At 44.0% G+C, this 25,978-nt stretch overlaps 1 protein-coding gene across 1 annotated transcript in view; it reads left to right on the top strand.

Moving 5' to 3' along the window:
* ERICH6B (glutamate rich 6B) overlaps window positions 1–25,978 on the top strand; it is a 46,031-nt gene extending 20,053 nt beyond the window's left edge. Inside the window, exons 6-15 of the mRNA XM_065399559.1 lie at window positions 1,830–1,889; window positions 8,676–8,743; window positions 12,158–12,259; window positions 13,368–13,522; window positions 14,544–14,608; window positions 15,265–15,380; window positions 18,618–18,706; window positions 19,024–19,176; window positions 24,039–24,267; window positions 25,754–25,978. Coding sequence (XP_065255631.1) covers window positions 1,830–1,889; window positions 8,676–8,743; window positions 12,158–12,259; window positions 13,368–13,522; window positions 14,544–14,608; window positions 15,265–15,380; window positions 18,618–18,706; window positions 19,024–19,176; window positions 24,039–24,267; window positions 25,754–25,978 — 1,262 coding nt within the window. The remainder of the gene's footprint in view (window positions 1–1,829; window positions 1,890–8,675; window positions 8,744–12,157; window positions 12,260–13,367; window positions 13,523–14,543; window positions 14,609–15,264; window positions 15,381–18,617; window positions 18,707–19,023; window positions 19,177–24,038; window positions 24,268–25,753) is intronic.

Below are 25,978 nucleotides of genomic sequence, written 5' to 3'. Positions count from 1 at the left end.
CCCTCATCTCCCATCTGTACCTGTCCCACCAGCCTCCGGACTCCCAGGCCTTTCCCACAATACAACCACATGAGATGCTCGATGGAATTAAAAGGATAACATAAAATACTTTTAACTGGAAAGTATAAGGAACCTATGGAATTCACTGCTGCAGAAGGCTATTGAGGCAACTAAAGTAGCAAGAGTCAAAATGTATTAGACCTTCCAGGCAGACCTGTCTCTGTGAGAAGCATCAAGAGGCACTGCATCCCTGCACAGCATGGACCACCTCTCCAGTCTGCTTGAGAGGGTCAGCCCATGGACAGCTGCTGTCCATTCACAGTCTCAGACTGTGGCTTCCATCTGGGCACTGGATCATGCCACCTCCCCTGATGCTGTTTGAATGTTTGAAGGAGGCAGCCTACCATGCCCTGCCCCAATCTCACCACGAAACACTTAGCAACATCTGGCCTCCCTCCCCAACTTCACCAGTGGGTCCCACATTCCAATCCCATGGGAGGGTGCGGGGGCCCTATTGGAGGGGTAGGACTCTGCAGTTGCCATGAAAGGTGAGAAAAAGCTTGGGCTGGGGGGGGGGGGGAAGAAAACTGAAAAGGAGACTGTGGGGGAGTCAGAGAGTGGACAATAAATCTGAGAGAAGGGGGATGAAAGAAAAACAGTGGGAAGGAAAGACTATGTGAAGAGGGAGGAGGAGGCATAGGGCATGGGGGGAAGAGAGAAAGGAGAATGAAAAGAGAGTAAGAGAAAGGGGGAAAGGTCAGAAGATGGGAAAGACTTGAAAGGGGGGAAATTAATTAGAGGTAAAATTGAGGAGAAAAGAAACAGGCAGCTAGCAAAGCAAACATAGGAAAGCAAAGAACGAGGCAGACAGGCATAGCAAGTTAATTTTTCTCATTGTTTCATAGAAAGTTTGGTACCAGAATGTTACATAAAGCCAAATACAGGTATATTTTTATATCTGTAGATCAGGATGACATCTGTCCCTAGCAGAGCAAGACAGGAGGAAGGCATGGGGTAGCAGCCTGCTTCCCTGTGTGGGGGTTTTCTTGCTTTTGTTCTGTATTGTGCTGATGCTGGTTTCTATATGTAGCTCTGTGGTTGTCAGGTAGGAAACACCTGCGTGAATCTAGGCCCTGGGGGTTTGATGTGCAGCCTTTCTTGGTACTTTAACAGAATGTACTTTGACAGTGGCAAACTATTATAGGACAGAATTCCAGACAAACCCATCCCTGCATAGCTTCTCTTCCACCACCACCCTCCCCCAGACTCCATACACTTTAATAACTGAAATATGTTAGTCTTCAAAAATGGAAGGCATTAGACTCCAAAATTTTATGGAGGAAGCTCCGTAGAAACCTTGCTTAATTTTTTCCTCTCTCTCACCACAGAGTCCCCACTTTTGCTTGGTTGGAATTTATGTATATAGGATTAACATCTGCAATTGCACTAGCTAGGTTGCAAATTACACAGGCTATCAATCTTGATGCTTCAGGGCATACAATGATTACCATCTGGGGTGGGGGTGTCAAAAATTAGTTTCTCCCATGCTATCGTATGGTATTGTCTGATTGACCAGCTGCATAAAGGAGAAGGAATGGGTTTGCCTTCATCAGGAGTATCAGTTATATGTCACTATCCGAGGCAAAGTACCTGACTGACTGAACCAATAGCCAGTTCCACTGTGACATTTCCTATGTCTCAGTTCAGTCTCCACAAGTCTAACACTTAAACCACTCCTGAATCTGGCCATATGACATGTAGGTCAGGTGACTACCATTGCCCAAGCAGGTTAGCCACTAAAACACGCCATGTTTGTTCTTTATCTGTAGTTGTGAGAGCTGAAAGTGATGCAGCAGGAGGAGAAGAAGACAGGAAGTCAGATGATGAAGGTATGCCAGGATATGTGGCTATTTGGGCTGTCATGAGACAACTGTCCTCTCTATGCAGTTAAGAGACCAAATCAGGCATAAAAACTTGGAGTTCTTCATTACTGCTTTTCTGTAGAGATGTCCCAACCCTGACTAGTTACAGAGGCCAAATAACTGCTTTCTAATATGGCTGAAAGCCACAGGAAAAGTATGGGCCACATCCTGTAAACAGCTGAGTGCCTCTTGCAAGGAACTGAGACTCCTCTTGAGGTCAACGAGAGTTGGGGGCGCCCAGCACTTTGCAGGAGGCACTGAGCACTTTGCAAGATCAGGCCCTCAGTGGGAGGGGGCTCGTCATGGGCAGGGCTGGAGGATACACAGGGGGTTGGGTAATCTGGGGCTAAGGATGCTTTTCATTGCGAGGGAGACAGAAAGCATTGACAGCTGGGAGGGGTTGGTTTGAGGACAGTTCAGCAGTGGGCAGTGCAATATATTCCAGGGGTACCTCTGATTAAGGAAGGCTCTTGATCCCACAGGAGTTGAAAACAGCAGCCAGGCTGGGCCCGGCAGAGATTTTCAGATCTACTGAGACCTCTGGTGGATCTAGTATCTATATCTACAAAGGCCCAGGTGCAGACCAGAAGCTGAGATGGAAAAGAGGGGCTTTGATGGGCAGGAAATGGAATGAGTCACTGGGTCCAGACAAGAGGTCACAGGCTGATGTCCAGCATGGGGGTTGGGGGTGGGGGTGATACTAAAGGACACCTGGCTAGTGGGTACTCACCCATAGTTTTTGACCCTTCCAAATGCTTGTGAATGAGGTCTGAGGTTCAGACAAGTTCTTATTTTCTATGACCAAGTTTGCCTAGCCTCCGTTTTCAGAACATCTTGGCAGCAGATGATTATCTCAGTAGAATGGAAGCAAAAAGCAAAAACTGACAGAACTCCAAAATAAGAAACATGATTAGCAGCAAAACTTTTAATTTGCCATTCTGAACCATTTCTAAATGAGTTAGTGGCTTATTTATCGGACCTGGCTTGACATTTAGACAGTTCCTTTTAATGCTAATGGGCTTGATTACCGGTATGAATCCTACTGCTCTGCAGAAACTGCTGCTCAGTATTCAGAGCTGCCAAATTCTTCCCACACAATAACACCTTCCTTTCTTCACAGTAAATATGTATTATTCAGTGTACCCATATTACAATAAGGTGCTCACCGGTGTGAGGTGTTTGCTGAAATAATTAAAGCAGCAACCACCAGTTTGCTAGAAATCTAAATTGTGGAAAACACTAGGTACCAATTGTACTGCCTCTTGTCGTAGAGTTTTCTGGCCCTGGACTTTCCCAGTTTCTTTAAATGGCACCACGCACTTCTCCTGGCCCTTCCCCACTCCAGCTCACCCCTCTGCAACCTTAAGTTCAGCTGGGAGACTGAACCAAAGACCATTAAAATCAGTGGAAACCCTCCCCCCCCCCATTGAGTTCAGTGGGCTTGGAATCAGATCTTTGCAGGGTTATCATTATCATGAGTTTATACAACCCCTATCGCAAAGGGGCCTGACCTCGTTGTGACCCTAAGGTGCTATCAGAACAAAAGTGTTGAATAATTAATAATAAAATTCCCCCAGACGGTTAACACTGGCAGGGCTGGTTCAACAAAGGCTCTGATGGTGCATTGGTGACAGCCCATAGGCAGCTAACTGGGCCCTTGCATTTTAAGGTAAAAATTTAGTGTGTGATTTTTCCCTCCCTCACTTGCCCAAAACTGCTCTGCTTGCCAGGTGGGTGAGGAGTGGGGGAGACAACAGGGCTCGTGTCCAGTACTGGTGTTGAGAGGTTAGGGGACTTCTGGGTGGAAGCTTCTTTCTAGCCTAAAGGAGATGGAAATCCTGTGCTGTGTCTCAGTAAAAGCCAAGGAACCAGGGCAGGGCATGGGACTTGTGTTAGCATCACAGCACTCTCAGTCAGCAGGGAGACGCTGTTACGCCATACCTAGAGTCCTACCAAATTCACGGCCATGAAAAATGCATCACAGACCATAAAAATCTGGTCTCCCCCTGTGAAATCTGGTCTTTTGTGTGCTTTCTATATGAGCTGAGGGGTGAAAACATTATCTACTACCTGATTGCCGTCTATGGCAAGATAACTGGCTCTGTGGATATGGGGAAAGCAGTGGACGTGATATATCTTGACTTTAGCAAAGCTTTTGATACGGTCTCCCACAGTATTCTTGCCAGCAAGTTAAAGAAATATGGATTGGATGAATGGACTATAAGGTGGATAGAAAGCTGGCTAGATTGTCGGGTTCAACGGGTAGTGATCAACGGCTTGATGTCTAGTTGGCAGCCGGTATCAAGTGGAGTGCCCCAGGGGTCTGTCCTGGGGCCGGTTTTGTTCAACATCTTCATTAATGATCTGGATGATGGAATGGATTGCACCCTCAGCAAGTTCGCGGATGACACTAAACTGGGGGGAGAGATGGATACGCTGGAGGGTAGGGATAGGGTCCAGAGTGACCTAGACAAATTGGAGGATTGGGCTAAAAGAAATCTGATGAGGTTCAACAAGGACAAGTCCAGAGTCCATATTAGGTTGCATTAGTAGGAGCATTGCCAGCAGATCGAGGGAAGTGATTATTCCCTTCTATTTGACACTGGTGAGGCCACATCTGGAGTATTGCATCCAGTTTTGGGCCATCCACTACAGAAAGAATGTGGGCAAATTGGAGAGAGTCCAGTGGAAGGCAACAAAAATGATTAGGGGGCTGGGGCACATGATTTATGAGGAGAGGCTGAGGGAACTGGGCTTATTTAGTCTGCAGAAGAGACGAGTGAGGGGGGATTTGATAGCAGCCTTCAACTACCTGAAGGGGGATTCAAAGAGGATGGAGATAGGCTGTTCTCAGTGGTGACAGATGACAGAACAAGGAGCAATGGTCTCAAGTTTCAATGTGGGAGGTCTAGGTTGGATATTAGGAAAAACTATTTCACTAGGAGGGTAGTGAAGCACTGGAATGGGTTACCTAGGGAGGTGGTGGAATCTCCTTCCTTAGAGGTTTTTTAAGGCCCGGCTTGACAAAGCCCTGGCTAGGATGATTTAGCTGGGGTTGGTCCTGCTTTGAGCAGGGGGTTTGACTATGACCTCCTGTGATCTCTTCCAACCCTAATCTTCTATGATTCTATACAGATTTCAGGGGGAAGACCAACCTTTCTCAAATTGGGGGTCCTGACCCAAAAGTGAGTTGCAGAGGGGTGACAAGGTTATTTTAAGAGGGTCACAGTATTGCCACCCTTACTTCTGCCTTGCCTTCAGACCTGGGCAACTGGAGAGCGGCGACTATTGGCCAGGCACCCAGCTCTGAAGGCAGCGCCCCGCCAGCAGCAACTCAGAAGTAAGGGTAGCAGTACCGCAAACCTCCCTACAATAACCTTGCGACCACCCCACAACTTCTTTTTGGGTCAGGACCCCTACATTTACAACACCATGAACTTTCAGATTTAAATAGCTGAAATCATGAAATTTACAACTTTTAAACTCCTATGACCATGAAATGGACCATGAATTTGGTAGGGCCCTATCCATACCACATGGTGCTGGAGTATGAGGAGTAACCAGACCACTGGTATGTCAATTTGGCTCTGGAGGCCTGGGAAGGAACCCCCCCAAGATTCATCAGTATTATGGATTATTAATTTGACAGTGATGCTTAGGAGCCTTTGTCATGGACCAGGACCCCATTGTGCTAGGCTCTGTACAAACACAGAACGAAAAAACTGGTCCCTGCCCTAAAGAGCCAATAATCAAGGTTTGTAGGGGGGTTGTTTGACTTTTGTGTGGGGGGGTTATATTGCTTTAATCTTTGTCATCCCTTTCCTTCTTCTCTTTCACACCATATCTGAGTTGTATAGAAGGACAACACGTTGGGACAGCAGAATGGCTGTGGCACCTGGAGAGAGGGAGGGGGAAGGTTTGTAACTAACAAGGCATGTACCCAGCAGCACAGGACATCATCCCAGACACATTGTTTGAACTTTGTATATTGGTTTTCTCTGTCTTGTCTATTTGCATAGTAAGGTCTTCAGGAGAGACCCCTGTCTTCCTCTGCGATTATATAGCATCTAGCACACGGGAGACCTGATCTTGATTGGAGCCTTTGGGCTCTTCCATAATAGAAATAATTACTACTAATAATAATAATAATAATAGGTGCAGGAAGGGAAGATCCATTCTGTTTTTCACAAGTCACCACCTGTTTTTTCTCTGTATACGCATTATGCCCTGCAGAGATCCCTTCTTTATGGGATCAATCAGTCTTAAAGAGCGCCTGATTCTCCTCCTGCATCCATGTAAATCAGCAGTAACTCCAGTGAAGTCCGTTCAGAATGGCACTGGTGCAAATAAGAACAGAATTGGGTCCCACATTCGTTAAATTATTACATTTTTTTAAGATTAAAAATGATAGATTTTAGGAGATAAACGTGCCTGTTTTATAAACGTTGGTGCAAAATGCCAACTGAGGAAGTTCATGGGACCCAGAGAGCCTTATAAACTAGGACAGCCTGGTAAGCATTCTGAATGACAAGGACCTGACAAGCCATGCTGCTTTAACAAGCTTTCCTGATGGCTAACCGACCCCAATGAGATTATCATGATCCGTGGAACATAGATACATGGGCCCAGTAATTTCCCCAGGGGTGTGATTATCTTGTAATAGCCAGATCCCTGATGCTCATTTTTTATACCATGAAGAAAATGAGGTCTGAAGTAGGAATGCTAGTTTGTACCATTCAGATTGGCTACGCAGCCAAGACATATGGTTTCAAACCAATTCTACAAAAAGAACACAGGTAAATAAGTACAGGTTCCTCCAGTGAAGAAGTTGAGGCTTTGTCCCAAAAGAGGTCCTTGCATATTGGATGGTTAGAGCCCCTGTGTGCATGTTTGTTTTCATTTACTAGGGGAAAAGCTGCTATGCGTAATACAGGTTCGGATAACCTAGTGAAGCCAATTTTATTTATGTTCTTTCCGCCTCCTACGCCATCATTCATGTAACCATGAATAATAAGCTGATCAGGAGCCGGTTCTATCTGAATGCTACTTTGCAATGATGGTAAACAGGATGATATCAGCAAGGTTGAGGGCATACAACTTGATTTCCATAAAATGGGCTCATTCAGAAATACGGGCACTGCCAGGCCATGCATCCACTCACAAAGGATGTACATATTAAATGTCTGCATGTAGTGTAATGTGTATGCTCCTGGATTACCAGTAGGTGTGTTTCAGAGTTATTTTTCCTCTGATATAGGTATTTAGGGAGGCCACTGTTTCTGAGAGGGGGATTTGGCTTTTATGGATTTCCTCTGATCCCCTAGGTTTGTTTGGATACTGTCTTTTTAATGCATCACTTGCTGAAGCTACAGGGAGCATGCAGAACATACAGGAGTTTGACACTTTATTCAGAGGAACCAAAGTTTGCTCAGGGGCTCCCATTAATTACCATAGTATAAAAACACCACACTGTTGCCCTCCTCATCTTCAAGGTGTGGTCCCAACAGATTGCAGGGCCCAGTATGAAGCAGTGTACTGTGAATAAGTGATGCTGTTCTATAGTGGCTGGCCTAGAGTGAAGCTAGGTGACATGTTGCCCATAGCAGTTCCCAGAGTTTTCCTTTGGTAGAGGCCTTTTGGGAGGAGTTAAAGGAAAACGAGTTCTAGTCCCAGTTTCCTCTGTGTCTGTGGGTGGGATGTGTCCATATCATCGTGTCCGCTCTCTCTATCTATGGATTCACTGCAATGGAACTCTCCATCTGGATCTGAGAAGCCATATTTCCTTGATCCAGGATGTTGTATTAAAGATGAAGGTGGTGATAGGCAGTAGTGTAGGGTTTCATGGGTCACACTTGAACTACTCTGCCTTAATGTGGGAAATTATCTGTCTTGAAATTAGCTGAGAATGCATATAAAGTATCCACCCTCTCTCCAGTTTATAAAAACCTGGCAGAGGGGCACTAGTGAGTGACATTTGGATGTTATCGTAGCTATTTAATAATCTGGGTAAAGTTGCTTCTAACTTATTTTTGTTCTTGACACAGATTTTATAGATCTTATTTTTCTGTGCATCATCATGCTCTTAAAAATTATAATATATAGAAGTTTATAGCCTGCCATAATAAGACATTTGTATTATACTGTAATAACTCATTTTCATCAATTCTTGCAGTCTATTACTATGTTTATTACTATGAAACACTTTTATAATCCCTCTTCTATACTATACACCGAAATTCAGAAGTGTATATAAATTATTACATCCTCTTTGCAAAGTTTCCTTATATGTTACTCACCAAGGTCAAAATGTCCACACCTGGGTTCCTAAAATTAGGCTTCTAAATCCATGTGACAAGTGACTTTGTTAAGGTGGGGGAGGGATGATTTTTCAAAGGGAGAGTGTTCTCCGCTTTTTGAAAATCAGGCCCTGTTAACGTGCCTGGAATTGGACACCACAGCTGAAAACCTAAGCACTTACATTTAGGTGGCTACATATGGATTTAAATGGGCTGAAGCGCCGAGCACCCACAGACTCTATAGAAATCAACAGAAGCTCCTCAGCACCATTGAAAGTTAGGCCGCTTATGCTGAGCTGCCTAAGAATAGATGTGGGAGCCTAACCGTAGGCAGTCAGGTTTGAAATTTTTGATTCCAGCACCTCTGTGAGTGAATTGACAATTGATGCAAATGTCAAAACATTTCTACACAGTGAGCGAAGGCTAATTCACGTCTTTGTCTTGTTCATACAAAAAGCCCCAGGGCCTGATTCAGAAGAGGCGATTCGTGATGACCTGAAAATAACTACCCTGTTCCTAGATGAGGTGAGGCCCATGGAGAAATTAAAATGAATACACCAGTCATTGATAAAGAGGAAGCTGCATGGCTCAAGGGAGTGGTACTGGACAATGGAGCCTTTCGCCTGTAGGTCACCATTCCACACCCAATCTGTGCTGGTAGAGACTCACAGCCAACTGGTGTAAACTGGTGTAAATTGGCGAGTTTTTTTCACTTGGTGGAGCTCTGCCAATTTATATCAGCTGAGGATGGGGCTGTGACAACATTTTCCCTGATGCTGTTTGGTGGCCTGTGTGAAGTGGGTGGGTGGATCTCAGTCCAGTCTGTGCTGGATACATGTTCACGTCAAAAAAGCCTCTCTCACTCGGGCAACTTTTTCATCAGTCTCAGCTCAGAGGGGAGCTGACAACTGAGTGAGCATTAAAACTGAACGATCCCCTTCCACACAAAGGTTCTGTCCCTTCTGGTTAAGGTTGAGGCATGCTTATTTTTGCTTTCTTTTGTGGGTAGGCTTTGGGGGAAAGGTTGCAGTGTTGTTTGTGGATAAATGGTGTCCTGTGGGGCATCATTTCACCGCCTCTGACAAGTACTAAATTCTCTCAGAACAAAGAGGGACAAAGGAAGGCAGCTCCTCGATGAAAATCGGAGGGAAGCTCGTGGAAAGTTCCTTGCGCCTGACACGTAGAAACAGAGGGCCAAATTCATCACTGGTATAACTCCATTGATCTCCATAGAGTTACACCAAAAGTGGGTCTAATCTAAGGACTCTTCAGTAACAGAGAGGATTTTAGGCAGGGCTTGTTTTCCCTGACCCTACTAATACCATGTGGTTATATTTCCAGTCAGGTAGTGTAAGATTTGTCAGGTCTGTGGTGAGATGCCTTTCAGAAAAGACATCTAGCTTCCAGAAAAGTGCTCTCTTGGGATGTTTTGACACTCCTGAAACTGAGAGTAGTGTCCAGGGGAAAGGAAGTTAGCTTTGCTTTCTTGACAATAGACCAAAAATTGCTGAAGAGGCGAATGCTATTCCCTTTAAGAGAGATTTACATTTGACCATCAAAACAACGGGAGTAGTTTGACAAGAAAAGGAAAGAGTAGATGTTATTGACTCAGACAGCAGATGGCTCTCGAGCCATGGCGACCTAATGAAAAACATGTGGGTGTGTGATGTGTCGAATTGTCTTCCTTATCCTCCTGCTGGTTTTGCAGCTTCTCAAAGTGAAGCCAAGTTTAAAAGGAGACCGATGTCAGACCCTCTGGTATTTCAGCCTCTCAAACTCAATCTTATTTTCCTCCTTTGCAGTGTCATGTGCTTAGCCATCACCCAGTTTAAAATAGACAAAAAAGAGGGCTAGTTGGTTATCTCTCTGTTTCTACTTCCATCAGCATTTCAATTGGGGCGGGGGGGGGGGGTTGTAATAATAATATATGGAGATATACCTATCTCATAGAACTGGAAGGGACCCCAAAAGGTCATTGAGTCCAGCCCCCTGCCTTCACTAGCAGGACCAAGTACTGATTTTGCCCTAGATCCCTAAGTAGCCCCCTCAAGGATTGAACTCATAACCCTGGGTTTAGCAGCCCAATCCTCAAGCCACTGAGCTATCCCTCCTCCTTAGATGTTTACATTGCTCTAGTTCAGAGGTGGCCAAGGAGGGAACCTGAGCAGGCCCACACAGTGCAAGGAAGCCTCATCGTTAATATGGAGGTTCTGGTCTCAGCATGCAATGCTCCATCTTAAACAGTAGCCTCTGTGCTATGCAGTTTACTGTAGCTGTGGCCTTCACTCTTCTGTCAGCTTCCCGTTACAGCCCTCCGTTGGGCAAAGTTGGGCTCCCCTGCTGTAATGATAGTGATTCCTTCCAATTTGTGCTATATCAACTCTCTCTTCACCCCTTACATTCAGGATCTTATAGTTCTGACTTGGCTGTTAAAAAGAGCTGTTAGCTTAAAGCTAAACAAAGAAATACGCAGACCAAAAGGGAATGTCCATCTATGATGTGTGTATATATGAAAATCATTTTTGAAAGCTGTCTCCTGTTTATGGCAGTAACTTATTTCAACAAATATTTTGAAAAGATTTTATTACATGGATTTTGTTTGCCTGCAGAGCAGACACATTAGCATTATAGACCATAATGGCAATACTCTAATAATAATAATACTTCATTAACATATTCATCTAAATGTCAAGACTTGTATGATAGATGATGATAACTCTTCCAGAGCCCTGTACAGTCTGACTTGTCAGTTCTAATTTCTTGAAAGACTATTCTTTCTAGGAACAAAGAATGTAGACCATACTTACAAGATGGGGGACATGATCTTGGGAAGCAGTGACTCCGAAAAAGATTTGGGCATTGTTGTGGATAATCAGCTGAGCATGAGGTCCTAGTGTGATGCTGTAACTAAAAAGGCTAATGGAGGAATCTCAAGTAGGAATAGAGAGGTTAATTTACCTCTATATTTGGCACTGATGTGTCCACTGCTGGAATACCATGTCCAGTTATGGTGTCCACAATTCAAGAAGGATGTTGATAATTTGAAGAGAGTCAGAGAAGAGCCAGGAGAATGATAAACGGATTAGAAAACAAGTCTGATAGTGACAGATTCAATTAGCTCAATCTATTTAGCTTAACAAATAGAAGGTTAAAGGACTTGATCATAGTTTATAAGTACCTATAAAATATTTTGGGAACACATATTTAATAATGGGCTCTTCAATTTAGCAGAGAAAGGTATAATGTGATCCAATGGCTGGAAGATGAAGCTAGACAAATTCAGACTGGAAATAGGGTGTAAATTTTTAACAATGAAGGTAAGGAACCATTAGAACAATTTACCTAGTGTTGTGGTGGATTCTCCATCACTGACAATTTTTAAACCAAGACTGGATGTTTTTCTAAAAAAATCTGCTCTAGGAATTGTGTTGGGGAAGTTTTCTGGCCTGTGTCATCCAGGAGATCAGACTAGAGGATCACACTGGTCACTTCTGGTCTTGGAATCTATGAATCTGTTCTTTGTAGAAATTGCCTTAAAAACTTCAGGAATTTTCTTTTTCTTTTTCTTTTTTTTTTTAAATCTGTTTTTCATTTTTTTTCGTCAAAACCTAAAAAAAAAAAGAAGAAACTTTTTTGAAAAAAAAACAAACAATTTTTTTTTCAAAATTTCCCATGAAACACAATTAACACTTTTCATCCAGCTTTGATGAAAGAGTAAAGATCAGCAATTCACTTGGGAATACAGATTGTCACACATAACCTAGAACTTCCTGCATAGCCTCATGACATCACCTTATTGATAGTGGTAGTTATGGAGAGGTGCAAACTTGACTCTTCTTAGATAAATGTGATTTTCTCATGTGAGCAGCTAGGCTTTAAGTACAATTAATTTTTTTTTAAAAAGCTAATGCTCTTCACCATTTTCCTTTGTCCGCTGAGGAAAATCACTTCGCTGAAGTACATGAAAACTGTGAGTTTTGTAAGGCTGTTGCAAAGCCCATCCCAACAGTAGAAGACCTGGACACAGAACCACTGGAAACTGTGAGTAGCTGTGCTACTTAAACAATTAAGCTATCTTTTCCTGGTAATCTTCCAGCAGCAAAGCCAATACATTACCAGGCCCTCGCAGTTCCTGATAACTAGTACCAAACATACGTGATTAGGCCAGGACTGTGGAGGTGAGGGAACTGCTAGGTCTTTTGTAACATGTTCAGGATTGTACTTTGGTCAAGTAGTACCATGGAAGGAAGAAAATTTGGCATCCCAGCATCCCCAAGAATTCCTGCTGCCATCAGCAGTTGGACACAAGACAGGGTCACCCAAAAATCATTGTGAATTATACCAATGGAGGGAAAATCCACAACAAAAAATGGGAGCAGTTTGGTCCAGTGACCAGGGTGCAAGGTCTGAGATTCAGGACTCTTGTGATTTGTTCCTATTTCTACTATGGCCTTGAGGTGTGACCATAAGCAAGTCACCTTTTTAATCTGAGCCTGAGTATCCATAAATGTAGGATGATACATTATGGAAAGGGGAGGGAGACAAATGAAGAAAGCTCCTGCTATGTGCTGTAGTGATAATTGTTATGTGGGAAGCAGGGCAACGACCAGACATCAGAGTTGGGGAGGAAGGCAGAAGCAGGGCTAAGGGGGCAGTATGGAGAGGGTTGTGAGGAGCTGGATGACAAGCAGTTCGGAGTGGATAGGAAATTGGATTAAGAAGGCAAGGGGGAGAAAAGAGGAGCACCTTTGGGGCATGGGTGTTGAGGGGGGAATGGGAAGAGATCACTGAAGGAGTGGATGGTCAGAGAAGCAAAGTTGGAGGGAGACCGTCTGGCTTCAGTCTGGCTTCAGGAAGAGCTGTAGCTTGCGATACAGAAGCGTGGGGTTCTTGGAAATGGAGCAGTGGTGAGTCAACAGGCCAGATCCTCAGCTGATGCAATGGTGCTAAGCAGAGAACCTGGTTTACTGGCATTAATAAAGCCATATGAAGTGGGAAAATCCTGCATCACTCATGAGATGATCTTGCCTAATCTCAGACTGCTTGCCTGTTGGGAGGAATGTGAAGCCATGTGTGGAAAAGGTTACACTTTCTGCCAGTTCCCTGTAGGCTGGTCCCACTGTGTTCCCACGTCTGGTGTATTTTGTAGCTTTTGTGCTGCAGGACGTACAAGGACGTGTTTGAGTGTGTGATCAAGGAGCTGATGGAAAGCACCTCATTTGATGAAGAGATTGACATTGCTCCTCATCCTCACCTTTCGCAAACAGTGCTAGAGAGTGAAACCAGAAAGAAACTTGAGCAACAGTAAGTGTCTCTGTGAGGGGGTGCATAGACCCCATGCTGATGAGGAAGGTGCCAGAGAGGCCCTAGCGACAGGGCTAGCCCGGCCTTGTCAATCATGTATGGTAGGGGAGAAGGCATTTAAAAAGGAGGAAACTGCAGTCAGCTCAGGATGGGGAGAAACAGGAGTGCCCTAAGCAGGAGACTGCTGTGGGGACTCCTGAAGCCACAAAGAGAACCCCCATCTAGGAGATCTTCACCCCGACCCTACAGGGTGCAGCAAACAATCAGGGTAAGCCAGACAGAGTAAGCCCGACTCAGCAGCCCAGCCAGAGAGATTTCTCAAAACCCACTCTGCAGGTGCTGTATTGTTGGCTGCATTGTGGACTTCTCCCCCTCTCCCCCTCCAACCCTGTGAGAAGCGCTAGAAAGGGGGTACTACCGAGTGCATTGGGGCGTTTAACTTTCCTTCTGATCCCCCATCAAAAGGCAGGGCCTCCTTGCAAGAAGTAAGGCACTGGGGTCTGTGCTGGAGCCATCCGGTGTAAATAACTGGGCGTGGTCAGGTTCTCCTACCATCTGGGAGAAAAACCTCAGGTGACTCCTTTACCCTCTCTCATTATCCAGAACCCTTTGCAGGAATCAGGAATCCCTCTCCACTACGTTTCTTGATGAATACACTAGAGCGTACCTGATGGAGCATTGCATGTAGAATTCCATGTTCTCCTCAGTTTCGTATGTGGTCATATACATAGACAAGCAATAAAGCCTTTTTTGGACCCAGAGACAATGGCTCCTGGAGGAAATAGAGGGGTCCCATAGTCCTGCTGGACCCCACCTCACTGTTGCCTCTCAGAGAAGGCCCTGCTGGGCAGACAACAATGTTGGCATGACTTGGGGTGTTCAGGTGGAGTAATTATTTATATATGTAAATGTGCAGGTAGGACATCATGACCTAATGTCACATGTTTTTCTGAAATTGTTTAGGTTGTCGTTAGCCAAAAACAAGTGTGTGATTTTAAAATATATTGTTTGTTGTTCTTAGGTTGCAAGAGAGAGGTTTTGATAAATACAGGGAACTGTATGAGCGGTATATCAAGTTTGGTGCCTGTAAGTACGGTTACCATGGTACTGTTTTCGTCATTGTGTTTGATTTAGAATCATATCGGACAGGGATGGAAGAGACCTATTAAGTCACATGTAATCCATCTTCTGGTCAGTGCAGGATTGTTCCCTACAGAACATTTGATAGCATATTGGCCATTTAGTTTAACTACCCTAAGCAATGGGGTTTTCCTCACTCCCGTTGGGAAACTCTCCCACAGGCTCATGGGGTATGTCTACACTGCACCTGGGAGTGCGTTCATAGACAGACTTGTGTTAGCAGGGCTCACCCTGGCGTGCTAAACATTGCTGTACAGACACTGCAGCTCAGGCTGGCGCTCAGTCTCTCAGTGCCCGCCCTCCCCCCACGCTTGGAAGCCTGAGGTGCAACGTCTACACAGCTATTTTTAGCGCACTAGCACGAGCTCCACTAGCACAAGTCGGTGGACCTGGTCTGGGAGGCTCACTCCCAGACGCAGTGTAGACAGACCTATAGAGCTCATTGTCAGGTTTTTCATGATGTCTAGACTAAAGTTTCCTTCCAGTTGGTTTACCCTTAAACAGAAGCTCCACGATATCGATGAAATTAGGGCTAACTCTGAGCTTTGAGAGGCAGAGCTGTACTGAATTCCCTGAACACCTTCATTTTAAATTTGTTTCAGTGACCAAAATTTCATTTAAATTCTCGCAACCCCAAGAAGAGGTCCCAGTTGTTGGTCCAGTGCTGCCTCAGACTCTTGAAGACCTGGGTACAGAGTTCAGAGCAGAGCACTTAAAGGTGTGTGATGATAACCTGATGGCTGTATTATCTTTTGATGCTAGTACCTATCACTCCACATAAGTAAATTGTCTGAATGCTCACGAGATTTTGTCTATTCAGCAACATCTCTTGAAAGCGCTGTTATAAGGGCAGCGACACCTGTGACAGAAAATCTCAGTGGGACTTAGAAAAGTGGGATGGTGACACGAAACCCTTCACTCGAACGGTGAGAAGAATATGCTGAGCCTCTGCTTTAAAGAGAACACCGCTCTCTGGGAGTTGGCACAACTGTCCAGCCCTCTCACCACTGTGTACTCCACTTTACGTGTCTATTCAGGGGCTTGTCCCAGAGCTGGCCGTAAGGTGAGTACACTGTGAATCCTGTAACTAGCATACAGAGCCCTCCTACCTGTGGAAAGGACAACCCCAAAAGAGAGATTCAGGAGGATGCAGTCTATTCTATGAACTGCCCAGAGACATGGTTTATTATTATTAATTTATTTGTGCTGTACTAGCCCTGAGCGGTCCCAACAGAAATCAGGCCTTCATTGTGCTAGATCCTGTACAAACCCATTAAGAGAGAGTCCCTGCTCCGAAAGACCTTACAGTCAAAATAGGCAGACAACAATTGAGAGAAAGGAATTATTATTATCCCCATTTTACAGAGTCACAGCAAAATTATGTAACTTGCCCCTGAGACAAGGTGGGTGAGGTAATATCTTCTATTGGCCAATTTCTGTTGGTGAGAGAGACAAGCTTTCAAGCTACATAGAGCTCTTCTTCACCTAGACCTGAAGAAGAGCTCTGTCCAGCTCGAAAGCTTTAGAGAGCCAACTTCAAATCCTAGCATCGCTCCTCAGTGAGCATGGAACTAATGTCTGATTCTTGTCTCCAGTCTTACCCAGGAGACTATTCACAATGTGACTCCAGTAGTGGTGTCTCTCACTAGCGATCAAGTCAGGGAATAGTATGGATGTTGCATATTAGGACTGAGAAGCACTGGCAGAGATGGGTGGGAGGTGGATCAAAGCAGGCACAGTAACTGCTCTTAAGCAGTATGCTTGGTTCAGACCAGTGCTCTCATACTCCCTTCTGAATTCTCGAAATAGGTGGGGGGGAGGGGAGGGAGGAAACAATTTTACATGCAAAGTAGCTAATTTTTCAGAGTTACAAAGGACTTTTTATTTTGTCCATCCATGGTAAGAGGCCCATCCATTTTACCAAGAGAGAGACAGGTAACAGAGCTCTTCATCTGGCTGGGACCAAATATGTGACATAGACCTAACACAAAACCACCACGGCCAAACAGCAGAGGCGGGAGCCAGAGATATGCAGGATCCATCCTTCAGCATCTCTCTGGTTTCTTGTAGACTGTTTCCCCGCCGTTTCACATTGCTGGTGTCAGTAATATAAACAGCGAGATAACAGCAGACCTGTCTGGACAGAGGTGAATTTGAAGCTGAATTGAGTGTGGTGCTTCATAAGCAGGCACAGCTGAAAGTTATGCAGGGAGCCAGTTCGTTTACACCAGGATGTGCCTCTGGACTGGGATGTGATTTGCTGGAAGTGTTCAACTGCTTGTATAACAGATGTATACTGTGTAGACATATGTATTAGCAAAGGCCAATGATTTACACTGGACTGGAAACCAGGTTATATACAGGAGGGCAGCAATATGATATGTTGGCTTTACCCTCCTGACTCCACACCTCTGCTCCTTCATTCGCTCCCTGAAAGGGTTTCTTCAGATCCATGTCCCTGAACTACAGCCAATAATCTAGGGCCTTGCTGCTCTTGAGTAGCCTCTTATTCTATGAGGAGTTTCAATCCTATTGTCTCCAGTACGTCACACTCCCTGTCAATACCCGGCCAGAGCTGGGGAAGCTAATGATCCTACCAGTGGACCAAATTCGGTGATGAATCTTGGTCACGTGCCACCTGAAGCACATTGCGCATACACGAAGAAGAAGTGGCAGTACCCAAAGAGTAAGTTACTACTCCATGGGCCTGAGGCTCTCCTGGGTGGTGTCAATCACCCGCAGCTCCCATGGAAGACAATGGGAATAGAAGGCGTTCAGCGCCAAACCTGCATTGTGAACAAGGGCTGGGCTGTTATGTTGAAATCTCTCCTGCTTTCCAAAGCAGAAAATGTTACAGTGCCCATACATTTACATGAAAATTACCTTGATTTACATCACAAGCTGTGGGATTTTTTTATTGTAGATCTAGAAATCCATTACACTACTTTCCCCTGTGAGCTATGTGCATGACAAAGCCTCCTATCTCGAACCGTCTACTTTTGCGCTTCATAAAAAGTCTTTGAAAAATGGAAGCGAGAGCAACATTTATTTCTCCCTGCCCACCCCCTCACAACCAGGAGATCATTTTTAGCTAGTTTGCAGAGCCAAAATATACATCCTTGGGTTATAAATTAGGGCTCTTGCTATGGCCAGAATCAGTCACTTCACACAGGAGAAATGCATAAGCCTGGAAGCTACTGAGGTGGACCTCGAATCTCCTGGAGAGAGAGATGGCAGGGAAGGCCTCTTTCTGCATTTCCGAATTAGCTGTTGCTTTAATAATGCTAAAATGCTAGACTGTAATGTTGCTCCCGCTGCCCCCCCCCCCCCCCTACACACACACAAAGCAAACTGTTCAGCATTCTTCTAGGAGAAGCAAATGGCTCTGCTGTTCATTCCTACAAGGAAGCATGGAGCTCAACCTCATGCAGTGCTTGGAGCCAACCCCTAAGTAAAGACATGTTTATATTTTCTCTGCAATCATCTGTCAGTACATTGCAGGATAAATTAACTTGTGTGTCTGATGGAAAGCAAGCCTCTTGGCAAAATATTATCGGGGAAAGGCTACCAATATAAATTAAAGAGCCGAGCTTTGTATATAAGACGTGTAAAATATAAATATGGAGGGTGTCGTCTCCTGTGAAAGTTAGCAGACTTTTAATTAAAAACAAACAAAACAAACTTCAAGGGTAAAATGGGAGATACAGCATCTATAGACTTATATTATTGGGCCAAATCCTTTGGTCCCAGTTGGAGATGAGCAAATATTGGAGGCAAAATTGTTCGTGAATATCGTATTTGGAATCTAAGCCTCTCTGTCACATTGTTACGGATTTTTAGTTGGGGTGCATGTGCTGCATACACAATCGCAAAAAATTCCTCATGGGTATTAGGCCTGGAACGCCTCCCCTCGACCCACGCTTTCGCTCTTCACCAAATCATTTTATTTCTACAGAATTGTCATGCTCGTGACCCTGTAAGAAGATATTATCCTGATGGGCAGAAATTCTTTCTTCTTTTTCCAGATGGGACAGGTCAGGTTTTGTATCCCGCAAAGATGTATTCCTTTAAATAGTGGGGCCAAATTTCAGAATGATCTAATTGAAGATTTTTCTGGCTAGGAGTTTCCTCCTGTACGAACAGATAAACTATGTCTCAACGTTGTGAGCCAAATCCGCAGCTGGTGTAAAGTAGTTTAGCTTCAGTAACTGCAGTGGTGCTACGCTGATTCAACCCAGCCAAGAATCTGATCCTTTGCGTCTCCCGGGGGTGGTGTTCCACCGAAATCTGCCTTATTGCAGGAGCTGTGGGGGAGTGTTTGTTTGTTTTTGGGGGGAGGGTTTTCCTTAACTATTTCCCAGTTATCCATCAGGTAACATTGCCATCCTGATCGTGTATGTCAAGGAAGTACAGTTTATATACGTCATCCTAGAGGATCACACATACTCAGGGATTCGAGCATTCTTCACAAACCACGGCTATGCCACATGCTACCATAGGAATGGGCTCATCTGGTGAGCATAAGTACTGTTAGACAGTCTTCCAGCCAGTACTAATGATTGCAGCCAGGAAGCCCGAGCCTAATGATCAGTGATTGGGGACACCACCTTGGCTTTTGGGGTAGTTAAGTCTCAGCAGTGAGGATAGCTAAGCAGGCAGGAGCGGCTGGAGATTTGGCACACTTCCACCAGCTGCAGTGGTGCCAACTCTCCTAGGGAAGGAGCTGAGCCACTTGCTAGCTGGTCATAGAGGAGGAGCGATGTGCCACTGGGACTTGGGGGAGCCCAGCTCTGGGGGTGAACAGGGGGTTGCAGAGTGACCTTTGGACTGCTCCCAGTGCATCCAATAGCTAAGAATGTGGAGGGTGAGTGTAGCTACGTTCTAAAACCTATGGGTGCTCATTTGGCCCGTCCAGCCTTGATTGATTATTGAGTATTGCAGCAGCACCTATGAGCCCCAATCACAGACTAGGGCCCTGTGCTAGGTGTTGTACAAACATAGGACAAAAGGTGGCCCCTGTCCTGAGGAGCTTGCAATGTGTGCATATGACAGGAGCCAACAATTCATACAACAAACAGGGGAGCACAAGCTAACTCTGAGCCAAAACCGATCAGCATACTCCACTAAAGAGAGAGCGACAGTGGACCAAAAGCAGCCCACTACCCTCAGACCTAATCCAGAGGTATGGTACTCCATTGTGAGCTGAGGCCAGGGCCGTTCAGCCCAAGACATGCTGGTATTTGTAGCGAGAGTGTCACACCTCTTCTTTAAAGAGGGCAGTAGCTGCTGTCTGCTCCGGTTTATATACATTAATTGTAGACCAAGGTCTTTGGGCCAGTTGCCAGTAATTCTGAGTGTTCAGCAGAGTTTGATTACCCCAGTTACACATCTCAGTCTATTGCTACCCCCTTGCTATCAGTTGGCTTAAACCCAGTTATGCCAACATTCCTGGCTTTTACCTCCCAGTCTGTTTTGCCCAGGCTCTGTACATTAGTCTGTGCATCGGAATGGCAGTTGCAAGGGCCGGTATCGTTTGGCTTCATGGCAACCTTGCATTTGGTTTGTTTCTCATATCCAGTGAATGCTCCAGGCCATAAAGAATTACTCAGGTGACCAATTTCTTCCATAGACTAAACCCTAATATCTATAGATAGATTGTTTGCAACAGGAATCCCTGCTTTTTAAGTCATAACATCCTAATTTCCAACTCCCCGCCCCCAGAAAGTTTACCTTAAAAAGCCAGGGAATGAAAGACATCAATGCAGCATATAAATATCAGTTTTTCATTTTAATCTCTTACACTGAGAAGCAAGCGTGTGCTGATTTAAATTTTACAAGTCCTCCCTGTGTTGAAACTAATTATTGGATACATTAAATGTCTTACTGGATATTACAAATCATTGCAAATAGCTTTTGTAATAACACGTCCATAAAGGCCACTACACTCCCAGTATTTGCCTCCAGACACATTGCTCTTTCATCCATCATGAAGCAGGATGATTTTTACAACACTCTAACACAGCAATTCCTAGCAGCAGTAAAATACCACTGACCCCCTAGACTTGATCCTCTGTTTTCCACCTCTCTCTCCTGCTGGCTTTCCATTACTCTTCTTTGGCTCTCTGGTCTGGAAATGCCTGTGCATTTGTTTTAAGAACGCAATGGTGGCTCCTCTTGTTTTCAGAAGTATTCCAGCCATTTGTTTCCCTTGTTTCATTCCTTCTCTCTGTCTACAGTTGTGATTATAGAACATGTTCCCTCATTTTTAATGTTTTCACCAACTGGAGTCAGATCACATCACCTACACTTGTTCATATTCCGATGGCAATTGGGCCACGGCAGTACTCATGGATCAGAAAGAGAAATATTATAGTGCAGCAGCAAATAGCAAATCCCAGAGAGAAGCAAGCATCATAGTCACAAGCCTATTTTCACCATGAGAATGAGTGTATGGAAATGCACTGCCGCTGAGTAATCTTAAAATTTAAGATTGCTTAACCATGTGCTTCTCATTCCATAATCACAACTTACAGTGCACTTAGTTGATCTGCCTCTGCCTTTCTTCAGTTCTTTGAGTTAACACACAATCACTCCAGGTTTCTTTTGGGATTGGTACAAGTTTTGCGGGGGGAACATTAGGGCCAAGATCCTGAGCTGGTGTAGATGGTGTAGCTGATTTACACTAGCCAAGGATCTGGTCCTTGATTTATAGCTGTACTGTTGTGAGAGGGGATAGCTTTGCTCGGTGCTTCATTGTAGAGAGAAATTAAGGGCTATATAGAATAAACTACTATTACGGTACATTTTTAAAAAACCCTTGGTTTCAAAATAAAACTACTCCACTTTTGTGCCATCTAATTTTAACATAGACCAGTTCAAACATGTCTTCAATTTGTGCTCCAGAGCAGCTTAGCTGGGGTGTATTATTGTTTTTACATTTCTTTTAATACTTGACATACAACTTAACATGGCTGCTGAGCCATTCACCGGCCATTGCTGTTCTGGTCAGTTTTGTGTAGCAGTGAGGTAAGAATCAATTTCTTTATATTTAAACTAGACAAAAATTCAGACTGACATATAGGCTGAATTATAAAAACTATCCGAACTCCTCATTGGGGGGTCATTTATCAGCTCTCAGAGCGATCTCCCCGATTGTCTCTCTGCCCGTGTTGTATCTTGTGAATTTGTGCTGATTTTCTATTTCATTCAGCTCTCTCTATCCAGCAAGTCAGCTCTCTCTCACACACACAAAAATACAGAGAACATGTATTAAGTTTTAATTGAAATGCTGCACATGTATAAGGTACAAATACATACTGATTTGTTGTTTGGCAATGAAAGAGAAATGATCATAGAGAGATACAAATATGTAGGTGCTAACTTACATGACTTGATTCTACAGCCACTCAGGTCAATAGCAGTGTTCCCACTGATTTCACTAGCTCAGGATCAGATCCTTTTAACATATGGGCAAAATTGTAATGAAAATATGAGGCCATCAACTGTTTCATTTACACAGAGGCAACCCTATAGCTGGAAGGGGGTGGGTGTTGCCAGTGGAAATGATGGCAGAGTTTGAGCCACAGCATCAACATTGAGCAAGGGACGTGAGTTACATTAAAGCAAGGAGCATCCAGCGGCACAGCCCCAATTCACATTCATTTCTCCTCGTCCAAGCTGCCGGGATACAGTGTTAGCTCCTCAGAGTGTAATTCTTCAGATATTTAATCTTCTAGGCCAGGGGTTTAATCCTCTCAAGGCCTAGTCTAGTTTCTTTTCCTAGAGGCAGCTGGAGTGAGCAATTGTGATGCTACTTTAATAGTTTTTTGTGGAGTAAGTGTGTGAGGTTGCCGCTCAGCTTTGGCATTTGCGATGTTCAGTTAAATAATCCCCTTTTGAGGCCACTGAAAATTATACTCAGGAAACAGATGTTGGAGAACAGCAGGTGAGAGATGGCCTTCTGCTTGGAAGTGGTTAAGCTTATAGCCAGAAATGCTTCAGAGAGGCTATGTAGGGAGCATTCTTCTTCCACAGCTAGCCATAAGCACCCATTGGGAGCAGCACACCTGCACCTACCCTTCTCCAACTGCTTTTAGAAGTATTCCAGTTATCTCTGTTGCATTTTGGATACCGACATCCAGGAGTTCAATGGTGAGTGTGTATAGTGGGGGGCAAAGACTGCAGCCCAGCTCCGTGCCACTTTGTAAAAGAAAAATACCAAAGTGATACGTACCAATGGTGAGAGCTCCCTTCACTCAGGAATATAGATCAGAGGTGGGAAACACTTGTATGGTTTTAGCATCAAATACTTGCTCAGCAGTGGGAGATGCACCACACACACTGGCTTCCCCTTAATTTGACAGGCCACACTCATGAAGTGTCTGATGGCTGTAGAATAGCTATTTGCTAGGATGAAGCCAGTATGGTCCAAGTGAATCAAGTGGACATCAGTTAAGTTGGATCAGACGCAATGGGGTCAAAAAAAAGCTCATCAGCCACAGTCTGGGGCCGATTTTCAAGAACTCGACTCCCATTCAGGTAGCAGATGAAGAGCCCCGCAGGTTGAGCACTGAACTTTTTTTAAAACCTGGCCATAAGTATTATCACAGGAGCTAGGGTCTTTTGAAACTCTGGCTGCAACTGTGGGATAGAGCCCTTGAAAATCTGTTTCCTAGAGCCCCCTCCACCTTCCCCACTTTCCCTTCATTATGGAAACTGTGATAAGTAGGGCTGGTCAGGAACATACCAAAACTGTTTGAGGGAATAGGTCATTTTCAACAAATTTCTGGGTTCAAAAATTTTTTTGAAAATTTGCTTTGAAATTGTCTAAACATCCCATTTTGACATTTCCAAACAAATGTCCATTTTGTTTTCAATCTGAACCAACCTTTCCTTTAGAAATTTAAGCTAATTATACTAACAATTTTAATAAAAAAGTCAAAGTTGAAACCAAACATCACGATTGACCTGACCAGATTTGATTTATTCTTTTTTTGATTGTCAGTTCACAAGAACTTTTGAGCGTGGCTTTTCATCCTGATTGGCACTGGGAACATTTTTTCAAAAAGCTCAAAAATGTTCCTGGGATGAGAAAACCATTTCCTACTCAGCTCTGCTTACAAGCGCATCCATCACTTGATAGGGTGTAAATGAAGCTTTTGTGTTTGGCTGAATTCACAAACAAAACATGCTGGGCATGATTCTGATCGCATTCATACTGCAGAACATCAGGAGAAATTACGCTGATGGCAACAATTACACCAGTGAGAGGAGAATGGGTCCTAAGAGGCCAAAGAGAGCTGTTCTTCATTATTTATATTCCCCAGGCAGTGTGCACTTTGTCTTCTGCATGCCTTAACTCAGACTCTTTCTCTAGGCTGAATCTGGATCGCCTCACTGGCTCCTACTTTGATAAGAAAGGAAGAAGACAGAAGCACTGGAGTTGGCATGACTTCAGCCATCATGTTCATGCACCTCCTTGCCAGCCCATCTGCATGAAACTAAACATTTATATCAGGATTAAAATTGTGGCTCAGGAGCAAATTTACTTATCGTTTACTAAACAACAAAACTGCATCCATTTCAACATGGGGGCTAGGCTAAAGGTAAGTTCTCAGGACTAAGCATCAGCACTACATATCCATTTCCTATTTACCAATTAATAGGACTAAATTGTCCCAATGGACAGGGCATTAACTTCTTCATAAAAATGGGTCGACTGAGATGTGACATTTTCTGGAGTTCTGTTAGTGTCCTTTGTTAAAAATCCTTACTGACTATTTAGTAAGTTTATTCCACATCTGCAATTGCTGCTGAACAGAGTAAACTGAAAATTGTACACTGGAGCGTTTTTCTCTCAGAAAATGCTGTTTTGGCAAAATTGAAACTTCCTACGGGCCTGATTCTGATGAAATTTCAATTCAGAAAAGAAATAAAAAGCATTTTGATAAGGTTAAAACATTCCATTTTAACATTTTCAGAACAGAATGTTTTGATTTTTTTTGTTTCAAAATTACTTTTCATTTTGAAATGTATTCTAGAAAATAAGTTAATTGAAACAAAAGTTTTGATTTTCTCTAAACAAAATGTTTCAATTAACCTGAAACTAATCCCCCCCCTCCCCCAGAAACCCTGTTTTGCAGGAAACTTAAATGGTTTTTGTTCCAATTCAGAACTAATCCTATGAAATGGAAATTCTGGTGCCTGCCCAGCTAGCTCTCCTGCTGAACTTGGCTTAATAACAGGGTAGTGGACTTGCAGGCATACATGTGTATATCAGTGCCCTCTGCTGGATGAAAACAGAACTACTCAGCTCTTTACCATTGTTCCTATATTGCTAGCAGCTATGAAAATCTCTTCGCTAAAGTGGCAGGGGTCCCGCGGCTTTGAAGTGGGAAGATCCAAGTTCACACCCATAAACAGTAAGCTGGAGACCACAAGTCCCAAGACTTTTCTTCAGCTGCTGTACTGATGACTGCACAGCTGAAAGTCCCACTACACCATCTCCCCACATATCTTTTTAAAAATTTAGCTTGTGGGAGAAAGACAAATTGGAGACGGAGGGATTAGTTCCACCTATGTTCACTCAACTTTACTCAGTTCCTGTTTGAAGGACCCAGGGACACTGTTGGTCCTTCCTTAGACTTTTAATGAGGGTTTGCTTGGCTTTGTAGAAATTACTCCAGAATGTGACATCAAATAAAATCAAAATGCGTTTCTTGTGCATGCCCTGATAACAGGGGTGTCTCAGAACGATGTATTGTGGGATTATTTTCAGTGAACAAAGGATGCACCAGGAGGATTTCACAGTAAACAGGTGTGAAGAGTTTAATTTACTTTCTGAGGCAAATAACCCCTATCTCACTTGGGCTACTAGAGACACAGCTTCAAGGTGTATTTAACTATTTTAGGTTTTTCAGTTTACAGGTGAAGATTTAATATGGTTTAAATAAAAGCTCACTGTAAACACATTGCATGAGACTGATAGTGCAGCATTTTCTGATATTCTGCAATGGGACTCTAAGTATTAATCATGTGGCCTTTTTGGTTGGCTCGGAAGATTAAGTTCTCTTTACATTGACTATTTTGCAGTTGAAAGACACAGCCACACTCCACTTACCTAAACCAACAGAAAGCCAACTGGGGCTACTCCTGCACTCCAAAAGCATTCAGATCAACAACCTCCTAGCCAAAATGAAGAAAGTATTACGAGACTTGCAGCGCACACCATTAAACAAAATTCAAGCATTGCCTCTTGTTCTAGCACAGCTGCGTAAACTGCTGCAATGGAGACGTAGAAAGACTCTTGCCCAGTAG

The sequence above is a fragment of the Emys orbicularis genome, chromosome 1, assembly GCF_028017835.1.
Source record: "Emys orbicularis isolate rEmyOrb1 chromosome 1, rEmyOrb1.hap1, whole genome shotgun sequence".
In the NCBI taxonomy this organism is placed as follows: Eukaryota; Metazoa; Chordata; order Testudines; family Emydidae; genus Emys; species Emys orbicularis.
This window is presented reverse-complemented; position numbering and strand designations above follow the sequence as displayed.